At 58.0% G+C, this 18,928-nt stretch overlaps 1 protein-coding gene across 6 annotated transcripts in view; it reads left to right on the forward strand.

Annotated features, from left to right (window-relative positions):
* RFX2 (regulatory factor X2) overlaps positions 1-18,292 on the forward strand; it is an 88,647-nt gene extending 70,355 nt beyond the window's left edge. For 5 of the 6 annotated variants that reach the window (XM_034997707.1, XM_034997711.1, XM_034997710.1 and 2 more), the window contains 12 exons: positions 3,880-4,061; positions 5,851-5,970; positions 8,426-8,541; positions 9,692-9,810; positions 10,210-10,322; positions 10,731-10,885; positions 12,123-12,220; positions 13,318-13,467; positions 14,102-14,310; positions 16,134-16,287; positions 17,314-17,356; positions 17,912-18,292. In XM_034997707.1, the coding sequence (XP_034853598.1) occupies positions 3,880-4,061; positions 5,851-5,970; positions 8,426-8,541; positions 9,692-9,810; positions 10,210-10,322; positions 10,731-10,885; positions 12,123-12,220; positions 13,318-13,467; positions 14,102-14,310; positions 16,134-16,287; positions 17,314-17,356; positions 17,912-18,024 (1,572 nt within the window). In that variant the 3' untranslated portion in view covers positions 18,025-18,292. The remainder of the gene's footprint in view (positions 1-3,879; positions 4,062-5,850; positions 5,971-8,425; positions 8,542-9,691; positions 9,811-10,209; positions 10,323-10,730; positions 10,886-12,122; positions 12,221-13,317; positions 13,468-14,101; positions 14,311-16,133; positions 16,288-17,313; positions 17,357-17,911) is intronic. The other variant, XM_034997712.1, reaches the window with a different exon arrangement.
* Positions 18,293-18,928: the final 636 nt, after the last annotated feature.

Below are 18,928 nucleotides of genomic sequence, written 5' to 3' on the forward strand. Positions count from 1 at the left end.
CAGCCCCCACCATCTCTCCCGTGGAGTGTCGTGGCCACCACCTAGTGAGCCCTTGGCAGCTGCCCTCCCCCAGCTTCCAGGCCCTTCTCACAGCAGCGGCCACAGTGATTCTCCTGAAACCAAAGTCAGATCATGGCACCTCTCTGTCCAGAAGCCTCCAGGTCCCCCATCACACTCCAAGTAGAAGCCAGCATCATCAAAACAGCCTCCGGGGCCCTGCCCGACCGGCCCTGTCCCCTCCTTCCCCTCCCCTTCCCCTTCTCTCTGGTCCAGCCACACAGGTCCCCCCTCACTGTTCCTCCAACACGCTAGGCCCGCTGCTACCCCAGGGCCTTTGCACGGGCTGTTCCCTCTGCCTCGAATGCCTCCCCATGGCTCCCTCCCTCAGCTCCGTCATGACTTGACTCATTGGTCACTTGAATCAGCTTCCCCTCTGTTGCAAAAGGGGGAGAAAGTGTAACTGATTGTTCTGGGGGCTGTGAGAGGTGTCAGCTGTCTCTGGAGTTACTTCTGCTTGGGAAGAACTTGTCGAGATAACCATGCATCATTGTTGTCAATGCCAACATAATTATCCAAGTAAAGAGATCCATTTTTCATTTCAACCACATGGGGCTGGGGGATGGTGGTAAGCCGAAGCGATCATTCTTCCCGAGCACTTCCTCATACATGTGAGCCAGTCCTGTCGAGGGCCCCCTCCAGCCCACCACCTATGGAACCTGATCTCACCCTTCTCGCCTGAAAGTTCGTGTTCCTCTCCTGCTCCCTGAGGATTCCCTAAGAAGCGGCGCTCTGTGCTCCCAGGGCCGGGGGGCAGGGGAGAGGGCAGAGAGAGAAAATCTCCAGCTTCTGCACCCTGACCGTTGGCTTCCCGCATGCTGGGGGCCCCTCTGCATTTCAGGACCCCTTCTCTTGGTCCGTTGCACCTCCTGGGGGTGCAAATGTGGGCAGATCTGGTTCCATCTCTACCTGCCTGGGGTTCTCATTCCAGTGGGGGAGACGAGCAATAAATAGATAAAATGCACCTGCTAGCTTCAGAGGAGGAAAGTTCTCTGAAGAAAACCCCGGGGCTCAAAGGACCCCCTCAAATACCAGCCCTTCCTCACCTGGATCCCAAACTGAAAATAAGAGAGGGTGGCAGCCAGGGAACCCAGTTACCCCTGCCCCCGTGCCTTGTCGCTGGGGGCGGGGGGGCAGCTTCCTGACGCCGATGGGGCTGTGCTCACCCCCTGCCCCTTCCAGATGCCCCAGGCCTACCGTACCGCAGCCTCCCCGAGCCCAGGCGGGCAGGGGTGCTCAGGGAGGGGAGGAAGGTGCACCCCGAGGGTCAGAGGGCATTGCCACGCTGCCGTCACAGCTTCCGGCAGCAAGGGGAGAGGGGTCAGGGGCCAGGGAGGACCAAGGAGGCGGCTCCTGGGCCAGAGCAACTCTGGAGAGAAAAAGGTGGTAGAAAAAGCACATTTAAGGAGAGTTGGAAAACTAAGTATCGAGTGAGGCGACAGGAAGTTCTTTTCGCAGAGGGGCGGCTGAGGGGGGTCAGGTGTCCTTCCTGGGTGCCGTCCTGTTCCCCGGGGCCTCTGCCGGGGGCTGCGTCCACCCTCCTCCCCCATTGCTCTATGCTGTCTTAACTGCCCCTCAGTGGCCCCGCTGCTGAGGCCGGGAGGAGGCCACCTGGGGTTCTCCAACACTGGGACGCTGGGCGGGTGAGGGGCCAGCTGTCAGCCACGCAGGCCCTCAGCTTGGGGCGGGAGGGCACAGGGCCACGCGGGCCACACGGGGAGCAGGCCGGCTTCGTAGTGACCATGGTGCCAGGGCCCAGGGAGAAGCAGGAGCTGCGCCCGGTCCCTCCCTGAGGAGGCTCCTGCAGCTCAGAGACTTCTCTGCAGAAGCCTGTGGGGAGGGAGCCTCTCCTGGTTCCCTGGGCGGCGGGGCAGCAAAATATACTGGGCCTGAATGCTAGGCCTTCCGGCCACTCTTCCTCCTCCTCCTCGGGCCCTACGTGAGTGAACACCCTCTCTGTGCGTGCCCCCGGAGACCCCGTCCTCAGCCTTGGTGCCCCGTTAACGCGCCTGCGCCCAACCTCTGCCCTGAAGCCGGCCCAGCAGTCAGCCGACCTCTCCAAAGCAGAGCCCACGACCCCAGCCCTTCCTGACGCCCCATGTCTGTCCTTCTGTTACAGGACTCTCTGCTCTGTCAGTCCCCCACGTGTCCCTTCACTTGGACCTTTGGCCTGTGGCCCACCTTCATCCCGCACATGCAGCCGTGCCCACCTCGACCTCTGAACCTTTCCTTGCCCCCGGCCGGCCCACCACCCGCCTCCCACTTGGCCCTGCGCTAGATCAGGGAGGTCCAACAGAGGCAGGAGGCGGCAGGTGGGGCCCCGAGCTGACGACTGTAGAAGCAGGGGTCAGTTACACTGGTCTCTCTACCTCTGTGCCTGTTAGAACCTTTCCATAATAAAACTATCTTTGAAAGGGGAGACTCCAGCCGACCCCCCAGCGTGCGCGTGTGGGGCCGAGCAGGGCCACAATGGCCTGGGGCCAGCTGTGGCTGAGCTCTCCCTGAGCAGACACTCACTTCGGGTCTAGAAGGGTGCAAAGGGTGTGCGACGTGCTGGGGCCCCCACACCCAGGTCCGCGGGGGGCCGGGAGCCCCTCACCCTTCCCACGCAGGATCCTGCCTCAGGCCTGGGGCCCGGGCACGGCTCCTGCCCTTCTCCAAATCCCCAGCACGTTCAGGGCTTTAGTATTCACACATCAGACCTCCCTTGATCAGAGAACAGACGCACTCTGCTGGGCAGGCCTCCTCTGGGCCGCTGCCCGGTGTGGGGGCTTGACTGTGGGGACAGCTCCTGCCCTTCTGACCCGATGCTGAGCCCGGGGGGCGGGGGTGGGGGCTGCTGGGGGCAGCGACTTGGCTGCCCTCCGGCCTGGGCCCAGAACCTGGCGCGGAACCTGGCGCGGAAGCCTCTTCAGTACTGTGTCCCGTTTCTGCGTACAACCTCTCTCTGAGACACGAGGAGAGGTCAGTCCGCCTCTGCCCGTCGTCCTGTTTTTTGTTTTCTTTTGTTGTTTCCGAAAGAAAAAGGAAAAGCTTTCCTGAGAGAAAATACACCACACATTCCAGAGTGTATGGTTTCCGGGCCACTCAGCCAGCCCCCCAGCCGTGAACACAGACCCCTCAGGAGGCACACACGTCCTACCTCAGGGAGGAAGCGCAGTCGCTCGCATCGGGTCTGAGAGCTAAGAAGAGGGGCAGGGGGAAGGAGTGTCTGGGAAACCTTCCACTCCTCCCTTCCCAGCCTGTTCTAGTAGAATCTGGTTGCCCCAGGGTGCAGAATTCCTGGTTGGAGCCATGGATAGTAGCACAAGCAATAGGGCAAGAATTCAACCAGCGATGAGACAGGTGGCCGAGCCCCAGCCATCTTAATCCTTAGACGAACGATTTGTCCCTCAGTCACAAGATGTCAGGAGGTGGACAAGCTCTAAAGGCCCACGTCGCCCTGTTTAATGCCGGGGGCAGTGCTGATGGGTCTGCCGAGCTTTCTTCAATCTTCCTCTTCATCTTGACATTCCTGTAAGTTTAGGAGACATGGTGTCTAAATGATTAGGAAGACACCCAAGAGGTCTCAGTCACTTGCAGGCTTTTGTAAATTAAGTCAAGGAATCTGAAAACCAGGCTGAACGTTGAAGGAATAAATACAGGAGTGGAGAGAAGCTGTTAATTCATGTGCCCGGAATCTCTCAAATCCAAATCAGCGACAGTGGCTATGAACTTCCTCATCATGTTAATGGAGAGAAAGCATGTGCTTCTTGAGGCCATGTTAGCCTTTCAGCATTTGGGGGGATCCTGACGAACGTGAGTGTGTCTTTCTTCATCCAGCTCCAGTGGCTGTTGGATAACTACGAAACCGCAGAAGGCGTGAGTCTCCCCAGAAGCTCTCTCTACAACCATTACCTTCGGCACTGCCAGGAGCACAAGCTGGACCCTGTGAATGCCGCCTCCTTTGGGAAGCTGATCCGCTCCGTGTTCATGGGCCTGCGGACGCGGCGGCTGGGCACCAGGTGGGTACATGGGGGTGCCCGGTAGCCCCACGCCCACCTGTCCTCCTGCGTCCTCTATACAGATATTGAGCTTTTGGAGAATGTGGTCTTTCTCCTTCTGCCTGCATGCCTCTGGGTGAACTTGGAGTTGTTCTGAATTGGCGGCACGGGCCTGACCAGCCCGAGGCGTTGGCCATGGGCCATCTCTCTCCTGATGACAAGAACAAAGGCTTTGCTTCAGCACTCAGTGCTTCTTTAAAATTTTCCATAATAACAGGTTTTCTTAAAAAGCAGCCTCTGGATTATCAAGTAGAGTTGGATTTATGATTTCTTGGTGCTTTCTGCTCTGCCTGGACCAGTCCACCACAGCAGCTCGCCCTTGGCCTGCAGCAGCCAGGGACTGCCATATGCTGCAGACTTACCCAGGCAGGAAACGAACACTCCTCCCACTAGAAAACAGCAGCCATACTCTATTCAAAGTGGGGGGCCTAGAGCACACAGAAGGGGCCAAGAGAATGCTCTCTGCCACCCTCTGATCCTTTACAGAGAACATCCTTACAGAGCATCAATGGATAGAGGAGGGAAGGACGGGGGAGAAGGAGAGGAAGCCCCTGGTCTCTGGGGACACAGCCACCACTGCCTTTGGGGCCTCTCCAGACAGCTCATGCATGGCCTCCACCATCAGAGTGTCCTGGATGCTGGCCTTAGGATTGGGGCTTTTCTACCCCCTGCTTTCCAACTCCTCCTGGCACCAGCCAAGCTGCTACCTCACCCAGAAAGGACCCATGCTCTGCCCACTTGTCCCTATTGCCAGACGCATGTCTATCCTTCACTGCTTCTCTCCTGAGGAGCCCTTCTGGCCTGTTTTCTTAACCAAATTGTCTAAAGCCCTCTGATCATTCATTTCTCACATAATAAGCTACGATAGTGTTTCCCAAAGCGTTACCATTTCCTAGATCATGTTGTCAGATGACTAGGGGTCGGGGGTGAGGATGGTGATGCTGATGGTGGTGATGGTGATGATGGTGAAGATGATGATGATGATGGGATAGTGATGACGGTGGGGATGATGATGGTGGTGATGGTGACGATGACAGTGATGATGGTGAAGATGATGATGGGATAGTGATGACAGTGATAATGGTGATGGTGGTGGTGATGATGGTGATATTGGTAATGATGGTGATGTTGGTAAAGATGATGATGGTGATGATGGTGAAGATGATGATGATGGGATAGTGATGACAGTGGTGATGATGGTGGTGATGGTGACGATGACAGTGATGACGGTGATGATGGTGATGGTGGTGGTGATGATGGTGATGATGGTGATGTTGGTAAAGATGATGATGATGGTGGTGATGTTGGTGATGATGGTGATGTTGGTGGTGATGATGATGATGGTGGTGATGGTGATAATGATGGTGATGGCGGTGATGCTGGTGATTGTGTTGATGATGGTGATGATGGTGACAATGGTATGATGATGATGATAATGACGGTGATGCTGGTGATGATGATGGTGGTGAGGCCATGCCAGGTCAAACAAAGCTGGACTGCTTTTCCCACTGCAGGACTTCTCAGAGCCTTTAGAATACTAAAATGCAAGGGGGGGAGATCTCCGAGAGGCGGATGCCCAGTCCAGAATTTCCTAAACCCCTCTCTGATCATGGAACAGCCCGTGAACATTTCCCACATGGTCCAGGAACACTGAACCTGAGCACCCAAAATGAAGGGCCAAGATAGAGCACTTGTCTTGTCATTCAGAACATCTGCAAGGAGAACTGACCCTGAGATGCTTGGTTCCTAGGGGCAACTCCAAGTATCATTACTATGGGATCCGCCTGAAACCAGATTCACCCTTGAACCGGCTGCAGGAGGACACCCAGTATATGGCCATGCGGCAACAGCCCATGCATCAGAAGCCAAGGTGGGTGACCTGGCCCAAAGCCAGCCTGAGGACTGACTTTCCTGCCCAAGGCAAGGGTTGGGTCTGAGTTTCACTTGGGAGAACATACAGAAAAGTGTCTCTCAAACATTAAATACATAGGGAGGAGGGAACTCTCCAAACTGTGATGGAAAAAATAGATTCCTATGAACCTCTGTCTCCAACGTCCTGGGAGAGCCAAGGCACAGGAAGCTGGGGATGCAACCTCATTCAGCTAACAGAGCCTTCGGATCTTTCTCTTTTAAAAAAAAAAAATAGACATTATTTTTTAGAACAGTTTTAGGTTCCCAGCAAAATTGGGTAGAAAGTGCAGTTTTCCGTATGTCCCCTGTGCTCAACGTGGCACCAGAGCTGTGTGTTTGTGCCAACTGGCGAACCTACATCGACATATCATTACCACCTCAAGTCCATACTGGACGTTAGGGGTCACTCTGGGTGCTCCATTCAAATGGGTTTGTACAAATGTATAATGACATGTATCCAGCATTACAGATAACACAGAGTAGTTTCACTGCCCTGAAAATGCTCTGTGTCCTGACTATTCATCCTTCCCTCCCCTCAACCTCCGGCAGCCACTGACCCTTCTACTGTCCCCATAGTTTTGCCTTTTCCAGAATATCATAGAGCTGGAATCCTAGATCTTTAATTTTCAACTCTGGGGGTGAAAAAAGAGAGAACACTGAAACTAACCCAAGAAGCCTGGAGAAAGAAGCTTATATACTTAAGTTGCTGCTTCTTCCTGACATTCTGATCCAATGGCTGGAAAGGCCTGGTCATTTTCTGGAATGTTCTCTTCTCTATCCATCACACACTGACTCATCTTTTAAGGCAGGGGTCAGCAAACCTTTCTGTAAAGGGCCAAAGAGCAAATATCTTAGGCTTTGCAGGCCACTCTGTCAAGACTATTCAGTCCTCCATGGTAGCATGAAAGCCGGCACAGGTGATACAGAGACCAACGGGCGTGGCCGTGTGCCAATAAAACTTCATTCACAAAACAAGGAGCAGCACTGGCCCTCCACAGCTGGGGTTTGCAGGCCCCTGGTTCATGGCCCCACTCAAATGTCACCTCCCTGGCAGTCCTGCAGTCACCTCTCCTTTCCTGCTTCCCTCTGTCCCTGGCTCCTCTCCAGAGTCCAGACTGCTCCACGTGGCACCTTCATAACTTGGCCCATCCGTGTGTGGCTAAGAACCCACTTTAGTGGCTCTAAGGCCATCCCAGGGACTCCAAACCACACGTCCAATCGCAGGAGTTGGAGGTCACAGAAGAGAGTCTCCAGGACATTCTCCAGCAGCCACCAGATAGGAGTGGAACCAACAGTCCATCCTGAAGCTATCTGTCCAGACATGGACTCTGCAGCTTCTTGTTGTTGTTTGGTTTGGGGTTTGGGCCCCTACAAACACCCGTGAATCACGACACCAGGCAGAGTATTATCTTAGGAGCAGTTGGACATCTCATGGCGACAGGCTCGTGCCATTTGCGCTTGGAACCACCGCCCGAGTCAGGCAGTCCACACGTGTCTGAGAGGCTTTTCTCCGTCCTCACGGGAAGCCTGGCCCCACTTTCCACAAGGAAGGGCGCTCCCCGCTGGAGTTGGGTCCCCCCGCTCTTCCCACAGCACCACCATCACCACCTCGCAGCCGCCTGCTGGGCGGAAGGCACGCCGGGCCCTGGGGAGCCCTTCTCGGGGAATGTTTCCCGTTTGCCGCCAGGACAGGCTGTCCACTGCTTTCTGGCTCAAGGCAAAAAAAGTCCCAGAATTTCCTTTGAGACCATATAATAGTAAGATATTTGTGATTCTATATAAAGAAGTTCACTTATCTTCTAAGGGAGAAGTATTAGGGGGAAAAAAAATACACACACACACACACAAGCAACCCTGAATATCCATCAGCGGATGAATGGATACGCCAATGTATCCATCTAGACAATGGAATGTTACTCAGTCTTAAAAAGGAAGGACGCCTGACACCTGCCACGACTCAGAGGGACCCCAGGACACTGGGCTCAGTGAGAAGAGCCAGACCCCGAAGGACACATCCCGCAGGACCCCACTCCCAGGAGGTCCCCAGAGGAGTCCTGTCCACAGAGACAGAGAGGAGAGGGTGGGAGCCGGGGCTGGGGCAGGGGGTGGGGAGTCCGTGCTTCGTGGGGGCAGAGTCCCCGTGTGGGGAGATGGAAAGTTCTGGAGACGGAGGGTGGGGGTGGTCTCAGGACGGCGTGAGTGTGCTTCACGCCACTGAGCTGTGCACTTAGAGACGGTTACAATGGTGAATTTCATGTTGTGTGTATTTTACCACAAGTTTTTAAACATTACACACACACACCCCCACCCCCACACCCCCACCCCAAACTGAATCCTGCTCAGTTCTGTGCTCCTTGAGCCCCCTTCGGGCCGTACAGCTGGGGCCTCGTGATGGCGCAGTGTCCCCTGCCCAGGTACCGGCCAGCCCAGAAGACAGACAGCCTCGGGGACAGTGGTTCGCATGGCAGCCTGCACAGCACACCAGAGCAGGCCATGGCCGCGCAGAGCCAGCACCACCAGCAGTACATAGGTGAGTGCCCCCCGCCCCGCGGGCAGGGCCTCCCGGGGAAGCTCCCGCGTCCACTCAGCTCTTCCGGGGCTCGCGGGTTTCAGCACCTGCAGCATCTGCAGGGGTGCTTGAAACAGTTGGCCTGTAGAATACCTCCTGACGTAGAAATGTTCTAGATCAACCTTTGTGGCATCCCCAAGATTTTAGAATAGTCAGCAGATGCCCCCAGAATGAATGTGTAAAGTGACCATCAGGAAAAGAAGTAAAGAAAAGGAAATGCCCATCGGAAAGAAGACTGGATGCATTTTAAAACCTGTTGCCTCAGGACTTGGCTACCCTCCTCGGGTCTCTTCCTCGCTTCCCTGGAGCATTTGCGATGCTCAGGACTCCTTAAAACTGGCTCTCCCGGGGCGCCTGGGTGGCTCAGTTGGTTAGGCGACTGCCTTCGGCTCAGGTCATGATCCTGGAGTCCCGGGATCGAGTCCCGCATCGGGCTCCCTGCTCGGCAGGGAGTCTGCTTCTCCCTCTGACCCTCCTCCCTCTCATGCTCTCTGTTTCTCATTCTCTCTCTCGCAAATAAATAAAACCTTAAAAAAAAAAAATTTAAAAAAACCAAAAAACAAAAAACTGGCTCTCCCCTCCTGCTGGCCTGGCCCACGGCTGCCTGGCCCTTCCCTGGGAGAGCCCCTCCCCTGCTGGTGCCACGGCCGCCCCGGGGAGCGCCTGCCTCGCAGCCTGCCTCATGGGTCGCGCCCAGGGAGGCTCGCTGCGGTCATCGTCCATGGGCACACACACCGAAGGCGTCAGTGGCCTTCATCTACGTTTAGTGTGTTTTTGCAGCCCAGACAGAACCCTTCAGGGAAGTAACTAGGGAAGCCACGGCTGGCCCCCTCCCCAGATTCACTGCCTGGGGTGGCCCCCACGCTGGGGTGATGGGAGCGCCTGCTGAGTGCCGGGGCCTGGGCTCAGGGCTCATCTGCGTATTTACTGTCCCTGGGAGATGACAGTGTTTTCCCCATTCCGTCCCTGAGAAAACCAAAGCTTAAAAGTTGTGAGACCCAGGGCTGTGGAGCAGTCACTGGCAACCCTAACCCTGACCCTAATCCCCCAGCACATGGGCCTCCTACACGTGGCCCTTCTGCAGCTCGGCTAAGGCCCGTTTTCCTCCCAGATGTCTCTCACGTCTTCCCGGAGTTCCCGGCACCCGACCTGGGCAGCGTCCTGCTGCAGGAGAGCATCACGCTGCACGATGTCAAGGCCCTGCAGCTGGTCTACCGGCGGCACTGCGAGGTGACTGCCCTCCCCCTGCCCCGCCCGGGGAGACCCTGGGGTCCCCCCAGGGCCGGGGTTGGAGAGCCGAGCGAGCCTGCCCTCCCCCCACAACCCGGTGAGGCGGTCAGCCTCCCGCGTCGCCAGAACCGCCAAACTCTCCAACATCACCAGGTGTCCCTGGGTGACCTGGAGGAGGAGGAAGAGGCAGGAGCGGCCCCCTGCTTCCTCTCGCCAAGTAGATAGACTCTCCCCCCTCTAAACCGTGGCACGTCCGTCCCCTCTTGGGGTCTCTCTCTGGATTTCAGGGGACCCCACTGCAGCTCTCCACGCTGCCCGCTTGGCATGTCCCGACAACACATGATAGGCACACTTTTTAACACGCACACCCGTGAGGTCAATGGCTGTGTTTATTCGCAGGCAACTTTAGACGTCGTGGTGAACCTCCAGTTTCACTACATTGAGAAGCTGTGGCTTTCCTTCTGGAACTCAAAAGCCTCCTCGGGCGATGGCCCTGCCTCTCTACCTGCCAGGTAACTGCCCTCGCCCTGCCCCCGCCCCCAGTGGCCACGGAGCCACCAGCTCATTTCCCAGGACCCCGGCGCTAACCTGCAGGCTGCGGACACCCACACTGTGATCCACAGACAAATGCGTCCCCTTTCCAAGAATCAGCGCTCAGAGCCCCCTTCTGTGTGTGTGTGTGTGTGTGTGTGTATGTGGTTTCCACACTGACTGTGTTGCCCATTCCCTTGCTTCAGCACGAGACACTGTAGAGGGGACCCCATGCCGGCCCAAATAGGGGACGTGTCATCCCCCGGCCACAGGCAGGGAAGGGGGTGGCGCGGGCCCACTGGGGAATGAGAGGTGGGGCGAGGTCTGTCCCGGGGGCCCTCTGCCACCCTGCGGGCCGCGGCTCACCCCGGCTGTCCCGTCCCCCACAGCGACGGGGAACCTGAAGGCGCCGTCCTCCCGAAGGACAAGCTGGTGTCTCTGTGTAAATGCGAGCCCATTCTCAAGTGGATGCGGAACTGCGACCACATCCTGTACCAGGCCCTGGTGGAGATCCTCATCCCCGACGTGCTGCGGCCGGTGCCCAGTAAGCAGCTCTGTGGGCTGCTGTGCCCCCCCCCCCCCGGCACCCCTGTGCTTTCCCTGCCCCGCCCCCAGAACGAGGCCAAGCGGAGGGCCAGCTCGTGGCTCTGGGGAGGCCCGTCACCCTTGGGTCACCGCCCGCCAGCACTGGCCCGGGCTTTGGCGTGCTCGGTGCTGCGGGGCTCCCAGTGACACTCCAGTCTCCAAGTTCCTCTGGGGCCCGGGATGCCCCCCAGGAGATCCCCAGAGTGGGGCCGAGGTCACGGGATAGCCCTACCCCTCCCTGTCTGCACATTTGCTGAAAGCCCTGGGAGGGTCTCGACCGCTGTGCCCCTCTGCCTCCAGGGCCTCCCCGCAGGGGGCATGCCCTGCCAGCCCCTTATAGGCTCTCCCTTGCAGCCCCCAGGGTCCTGAGGGTAGAAGCCCCGGAGTGAGGATGCTGGGCCCTGAGGCCTCGCGCTTAAGGAATGACGGCGGGGGGTGGGGGTGGGGGCTGGGTACACCTGGTGGTGACCTATCGGTTTTTGTGCCCTTTGGCACGACGGAAACTTCGGTCTTTCTTAATGAACTGGTCTGCTGCTTTTGTGCCACAAAATGGGAAACAGCCAAACCGTTGCGCTTCTCCTTTGGGCTTGCCCGCCCCGGAGCCCTTCACCGCAATGCGCAGTTAGAGTCTCCGTGTTCAGGTTTGGGTCGGGGTATATTTGCTTTTACATTTTTGAAGTTTTTTCTTTTTAAACAGTCTGATTTGTTTCTTATTTGCCAGCCACCTCACAATAAACTCGGAAGTTGGTGGAAGATCTGTACGTGCATGCGTGTGGGTCAGGGCTTCTCCTCAGCACTGTGGACCGTTCTCTGTAATGGGGGGCCGTCCTGGGCACTACGGGGGGGGGTTGAACCCAGCCCCCACCCGCTCAATGCCGGAGCTTCCCCCACTGGGACGACCACAGATGTCTGTACACACCCCCCAGTGTCCCCGGGGGCAGAGTCGCGCTGGGTGAGGGGACCACTAAGGCAGGAGGCAGAGGAACAGAGATGAAGGCACTGGGTGGCCCCAATTCTCACCCGGCGCCTCCCTCACTAAATGCCCTAGGTTCTCCCTGGTCCCTCGTCCATGTGTGCTCAGCCGCCTCTTTCTCTTGCTCCAACAGCTTCATTGCATGTGCGCCTCTTCCATTCCTGCTGATCCTGATGGGGATCAGGACTGCCTTTCTCACTGTGTCATGGCTTGTGTCCCCCAGGTACCTTGACACAGGCCATCCGTAATTTTGCCAAGAGCTTGGAAGGCTGGTTGACGAACGCCATGAGAGACTTCCCACAGCAGGTCATCCAGACCAAGGTAACCGCTCCGCTCTGGGGGGCAGCTGGGAGGGGCTCAGGGAGGGGCTCTTGGCCCCATGCCCAGGCAAAGCAGGCCGCTCCCGAGGGTCCTGAGGACCATGAGTCCCCGCCCCCAGGAAGCCTCGAGGATGCTGGCGATGTGGGACGGACACTCGCAGGGAGGGGCACGACAGAAGCTGTCATTTGCTGTGATGCATTTGGGTGGATTCAAAACAGATAGAATGTTTCTGTGCACCTCATGGGCGGGAGGGTTTAATCTCCTTGCTGTCACCCTTACTGCAATAGTCTTGGCCGCAAAGCAGAATTTAAAATGTGGAGAGCGGGCCTCCGTGCGCAGAAGAGAGTGACGGCTGCTCTCGCAAGCGCCGCTTAGAGACCTGCGCACAGGTGAGGCCGCGCTCCGAGCATCGGGCCGCCCTGACCGCGGTCTAGAACAATCTGTTCGACCAGTGACTCAAACCTCAGGGTGCGGGGCGCTTGGGGCTCAGTCGGCTGAGCGTCTGCCTTCAGCTCAGCTCCTGATCCCAGGGTCCTGGGATCGAGCCCCATGTCGGGCTCCCTGCACAGCGGAGAGCCTGCTTCTCCCTCTGCCTGCCGTTCCCCCTGCTTGTGCACGCACGCGCTCCCTCTCTAATAAATAAATAAAATCTTAACAACAACAAAAAGAAACATAGCCATGCTTATTAAAAAAAGACAAAAAAAAAACTCAGGGTGCATCGGAGTTCCCAAAGTAGTGGGTAAAATCGCAGATTCCCAGGCCCCGGCCCCACCAAGCTTGATCCAGTGGCACCCAGGGATCCGTATTCCCCCGCCCCGGCCGCTCCAGAGAGCCGAAGGAATTCTAGAAACAGCGGCGTCAGCACCCTGTCCTGGGTGCTAACTCAGCGACGCTATGGCGTCTGCTCTAGATGCCGAGATGCCTCGGGAGGTTCATGTCCTTCGCTTATTCTCACTCTTCGGGTCCTTGAGACCGTCGGAAGGGTGGGTCCCCCCTCCCTCCCCTCCGCACTGTCCCGGAGCCCACGATCCCCTCCACGGAGAGGAGAGAACGCGCTCTCCCCCACACCTCACCGTCTGCACCTCCCTCGGCCACAGGTCGGCGTGGTCAGCGCCTTTGCCCAGACCCTGCGCAGATACACGTCGCTCAACCACCTCGCTCAGGCGGCGCGCGCCGTGCTGCAGAACACCTCCCAGATCAACCAGATGCTCAGTGACCTCAACCGCGTGGACTTCGCCAACGTGCAGGTGACTTTCTCCAATGCAATTCCCCACGACCTGGGATGGGGCGTGGGGACCGGGCTGCAGATCAGTGACCCCCACCCCGCCTTCTAGCCTCGAGAAAAAGGCTCAAAACCACAAAATGCAACCCGCAGCAAAACCCAGTGTGCGTGAGAACAGGGTCAGGGCGGAAGTGCCCTCCCTGCAGCCCCCCAGGCCTCCAGGTGCTGGGACCCACACCTTGGGTCACCCTCCTTAAGAATCTACCTTCCTGCTACCATTTTCACAGCTCTCTCCTCTGGGCTCAGAAAAGTGCAGGCTGTGTTCCTGCGCGTCCTGCCTCAGTGATACTCACGCTGAGTTCAGGCTCTGAGTTCATCCGCTAAATAAACACACACACCTTTAGAGAAAGGAGCACTTAAAACACCACAAACACACGGTGTGTGGTCTGAGCTTTGGCCCCAGGAAGCATGGGTTTCCGCGTTTGGAACCAGGGCAGGCTCCCTCTCTGGCTGTCCGTCTGTCCGGCTCCACCCCAGGGGCTCAAGTGGCAGCCGGCAAAGGCCCGGAGTGGGTGCTGGCCCCCACGCTCCCCCCGCACCCCACACGGCGCTGGTCCGGGGCTGGGGGGCCACCCTGACCTGCCGCCCACGCCCCGCAGGAGCAGGCCTCGTGGGTGTGCCAGTGTGAGGAGAGCATGGTGCAGCGGCTGGAGCAGGACTTCAAGCTGACCCTGCAGCAGCAGAGCTCCCTGGACCAGTGGGCCAGCTGGCTGGACAACGTGGTCACCCAGGTCCTGAAGCAACATGCCGGCAGCCCCAGCTTCCCCAAGGCCGCCCGCCAGTTCCTTCTGAAATGGTCCTTTTACAGGTAAGTCCGGCTTGGTTTCCGAGAGCACCCAGGGAAGGCGGGCATGGGGGGCTCCGAAGGCCCAGCGGCCCGCTCGCCAGGCTCCCGGGGCAGGCACCGTGTGCTGACGGAGACAGCCTGCAACTTTTCTTTCCAGACCTGTGCTCTCCTCTGGCTGACATGAGGCATTCGGGAGAAGGGCTGGCGCAGCATTAACGGCCAAGCCACGGCTCCCCGGGTGGGGGAAGGGAGCACGCAGAGACATCCCCCTCCACCCCCCCGCCCCCCGCCGGGGACCCAAAATCCGAGTTCGCTTGTTTACCTTTAGGGGGCTTGGCCATACAGAGCCAAGGAGCTTCTGAGGAGAAAAGAGCCCAAATCCCAAGCCGTTCCACTCTGTCCACTGACTCGGCCTTTGGGTTCACACACGTTCAAGCGACCTTTGCTTTCCACATGCTGGTCTGGACACGGTGGTCAGCACCTGGCCCCCCTCCCTGGCTGCCTTTGCTAAGCCGTCTCAGACCCACAGCCTGCTAAAGCCACCTCCCCCCCCGCCAAACCAAGTGCCTTAAGGGTGCATCTACGCGCCGCCCAGGAGGACGTGCGAAGCCCCAAGTATAATGCCATCAGCTGCTCTTACCGACTCACCTGCACACCCCATCGTTCCCCACAAGCACAGAGTGGCAGCCTGTTAAAAAAAAAACAACAGGGCACACTAACATTTTCAAAAGTTGACTGGAGCAGCCCCAACCCGCAGGTGCTCAGTGAGCGAGGGGAGAGGTGTTTACAGAGAATTTGCGGGAGCAAAGCAAGGAAATGAGGTGACTGGCTTGAGCTTGAGCTTCGCTGCTGCCACCGTGGAGGGGGGAGCCTGGCCCTTCGTGGCTGGTGGTTCGAGGGTTCCCTCAGAATCGCACACGTCACCTCCAGCTTGGTTCTGGGATGCTTGGGCCACACGGCGTCAGAGCTCTTGCTGTGCAGGGCCCCCTGCTTGGTGACTCTGTCGGGGGCTCACACACATCTCCTCCTGCCTTGTCCCCTCCTGGTTCTTTCGCTACCACAGCGATGAGTGGGGAAGCTCTGAGGTGGGGCGTTTGGGGTCGGGTGCCAAGTGATCTCATCCCTTTAGATCAGGGGCTGCTTTTTCTGTGAAGAATCAGATAGTAAGTATTTCCAAGAAATAAACTTTTATCGGCACACAACATGTAAATGAACAGGCATGACCAATGTGCCAATAAAACTTTATTTATGGACACCAAACTGTGAATTTCAGGTACTTTTCACGGGTCGTGAAACATAATTCTTCTTTTGACTGTGTCTCCAACCACTTAAACCTGTAAAACCCATTGTTAGTTCGCGGGTGGTACAGGAGTGGGCAGTGGGCTGGATCTGGTCTGGATTTGGGGCCATACGTCCCCAGCCCCTGCTGCAGATGAAAGAGGCGGAAGCTCCCTGAAGTTCTGTCTTGTTTTAGGCACCTAAACCACTGACTGAGGAGCCAAGGCTGGATGGGAGGGAATCCCAGGAGGAGGGAAGGCTGGGAAAGGCTGCCCGCCGTGGGCGAGTCGTAAGGGCACTACGACTGACCACAGGCCATTGGCTAAGGCTTGTGTCAGACAGAGACACAATGTCCCGTCTCCACGGCCCCCTGCTTAGAGCTGACCGCCCCGCCCGCCTCCCCTCCACCCCCGCCTGTCACAACGGACACAGGGGCGGTCTGGGTGGCTGGCAGGCCCCTCGTGGGATCTATGGGCCCCCCCCCCCCCGAAAAGCCTGGCCCGACTGCCTGCCTGCGAGTCCATGCTCCCCGGAAGTCCCCAGCCTCTGTCTGCCCATCCCCCCAGCTCCATGGTGATCCGCGACCTCACGCTACGCAGCGCCGCCAGCTTTGGCTCCTTCCACCTGATCCGCCTGCTCTATGACGAGTACATGTTCTACCTGGTGGAGCACCGTGTCGCCGAGGCGACCGGAGAGACGCCCATTGCTGTGATGGGAGAGGTGAGGGCCCCTCCTGCCCTGGGGACCCCGGCACGCCGTGGGCAGTGTGTGTGACACAGTGGACGGCCCAAAGAGAAAACACTCACAGGAGGCCTGTGGGTGGGAAAGCGCTCGCAGGCTGGAGCCCACTGGCGTGGGTTCAGCCCTGGCCCCTCCGCCTCCTAGAGCGTTCCTGCCCCTGAAATGAGACCTGGAACACCCGGCCCGTGGGAGGTCTCCTGTTGGAACGGACATATAAAATGTACCATTCTGGCCATTTTAAAGTGAACGATTCAGTGGCATTTAGTACAGTAAGAGTTGTGCAGCCACCACTTCTAAGTCCAGAACATTCCATCACCCCAAAGGCAAACCCCACCCCTATCAGCAGTCACCACCATCCCTCTCCCCAGGCGCTGGCACCCGCCACCCTGCTTTCTGCCAGGATCTGCCTGTTGTGGGCGCCATACCCGGGTGGAATCATACGTGGGTGTGGCCTTTCTTGTCTGGCATCTGTCACTCCTCATCATCTTTGCAAGATGCAGCCGCACTGTAGCGTGGATCATTGCCTCACTGCTTCTGTGGCCAGATAATATTTCCTTGCACGGACAGTCCACATTTGGCTTTACCTGTTCATATGTTGATGATCACATGGGTTGTTTACAGCTTTGCGCTGCTGTGGGCACACATTCTTGTTTGGGTACATTCCTAGGAGCAGAACTGCCGGGTCATGTGGGGTTGTTTTGAGGAAGAAATGAGGTGATGCCTAAAGAGCTTTTAGTACATAATAAGCCTGTCACCTTTAAAGGCCACAGTCCCTGTCCTTTCGGTGGCCTGAGCAGTCAGCGCCCACTCAGTCCTCCAGCAGCTCCCAGGCAAGACCCAGAAGGTGCCAGAGGGGACACACCAGCATCAGCGCCACTTCTCATGGGGGAACCACTCTCCTTTACAAGCGAAGCCTGTGTTAACTACAGATAGAGGACAGTGCTGACATTCACCAGGACCAGGCCCCTCTGTGGAGGCCCCTGACTCTGGGCTTCTCTCTTTCAGTTCAACGATCTCGCTTCCCTATCGCTGACACTGCTCGATAAAGGTGGGTGTGTCCGTGGCTTTTCCGTGAGGCTCTCCCAGGGGCTATTCCTCCCACCCTGGGCCTAGTAGACATCGAGGCAGCTCCCAGGGTGGGTTTGAGGGCCTTCAGGAGCTGGCATCCAGACAGGCTGGTGAGGCCTGGGCAGCAGCAGGTGTCCCAGTGATGCTTATGTGGGCCTGGCCCCTGCTGGGGCTCAGAGGAGCAGCCCTGCACCTCCTTCTTGGGTGGGTGCTTTGGGATGCCATCTAATCCTGCTCCCCAGGCACCTCCACATCAGGCCCAGGAGCAGGGCCACAGTCCCGGGCTGCCTGCATCCACTTGCCCCTACCCCAACCCATTCCCTGCCCCACGGGGTAGGGGGCACCAACTGCTGAGGGGGACCCTGCCAGGAATGTGACCCAGCAAATGGACACTGGTCAAGGGAGCTCTCCAGGAAGAAGGCCTCCCTGGGCACTGCAGGGCAGTGTCCACACCTGTGCACCTCTCTGAGAATGTGCTTCTCTCTCCCTCTCCTTCCTGCGCCCACACTCCTCATCCGCAACGCTAACCCTGCAGATGACCTCCGCGAGGATCGTGGCCGTGAGGCCAACTCTGACGCCCGCAGCCTGGGCGAGCCCCTGGTGAAGCGGGAGCGCAGTGACCCGAACCACTCCCTGCAGGGCATCTAGCTCTGCGGTGCCTTCCCCAGGCTCCAGACCGGGCCCCTCGAGCTCTACTGTAATAGTGCCTCTTAGTTGACGTGACCTTTGCTCTGACTCACGGGGGCGCCCTCCAGAAGAAAAACCCTCGTGAACCACAACAGAAGGTCACATCGGGTTCCCGAGTGCCTGAGCTGCTCACCCGGTGCCTCCTGGGTCATCTTTTCCTTCTGAGTGTTCTTCTCTCCTCTGCCGGACCATGAACTTTGGTCCAAGTCTACCCATCCCGCCTGAGAGCTGAAAGGGGCCACGCTGGACGAGCGGGCACCTCCACATTGGGCTTCTCCTCGGATCAGCTGCGTCCAGCTTCCACCATTATTTTTTAAAACTCAGATCCCAGGAGGGAAGGGGTGTCCTGCAGCTGTTGGGCAGTCCCGAGCTGACCGGTGTCCACAGAGCCCCCTGCCTTGGTGCCCTGTGGTGGGAAGGGACCTTCTCCGTGCTGTGCCCAGGGCCTCCTGCCCTGCCGGCTGTGCTGAGGCGTGGAGGCCGGCCCACAGGCCCACAGGAGCCCCATCTGCAGACACCTAACGTCCCCAGAAGCAGCTGTCTATCGCCATGGCCCCATGTGGCCCAGAGAACAAGTCACGGAAATGGGCCGCCCATGCCAAGACATGGTGGTGTCTTTAAGAACCAAGACCAGAAGTTTTATCAGCAACTGGAAGGATTTGGGTTCTGTCCAAGGTCACAGCCAATGTCAAGCCAAACTGCCAGGTCTGGAATGAGTTTGTTCCAAGGAGGCTGGGTGGTGGGTGTTTCAGTGGTGTCTTCAGAGAGCAGCCATCGGGCCAAGCCTGCCTGGCTCCTGCCGCGTAGAATCTTCTGGAATGCCTGCCTTTGAATTAGCAATCCTGGAGCACTTTGACCTGGGGCA

This window comes from Mirounga leonina, unplaced genomic scaffold (genome assembly GCF_011800145.1).
Source record: "Mirounga leonina isolate KUSES-001 unplaced genomic scaffold, KU_Mleo_1.0 Mir_94, whole genome shotgun sequence".
Classification (NCBI taxonomy): domain Eukaryota; kingdom Metazoa; phylum Chordata; class Mammalia; order Carnivora; family Phocidae; genus Mirounga; species Mirounga leonina.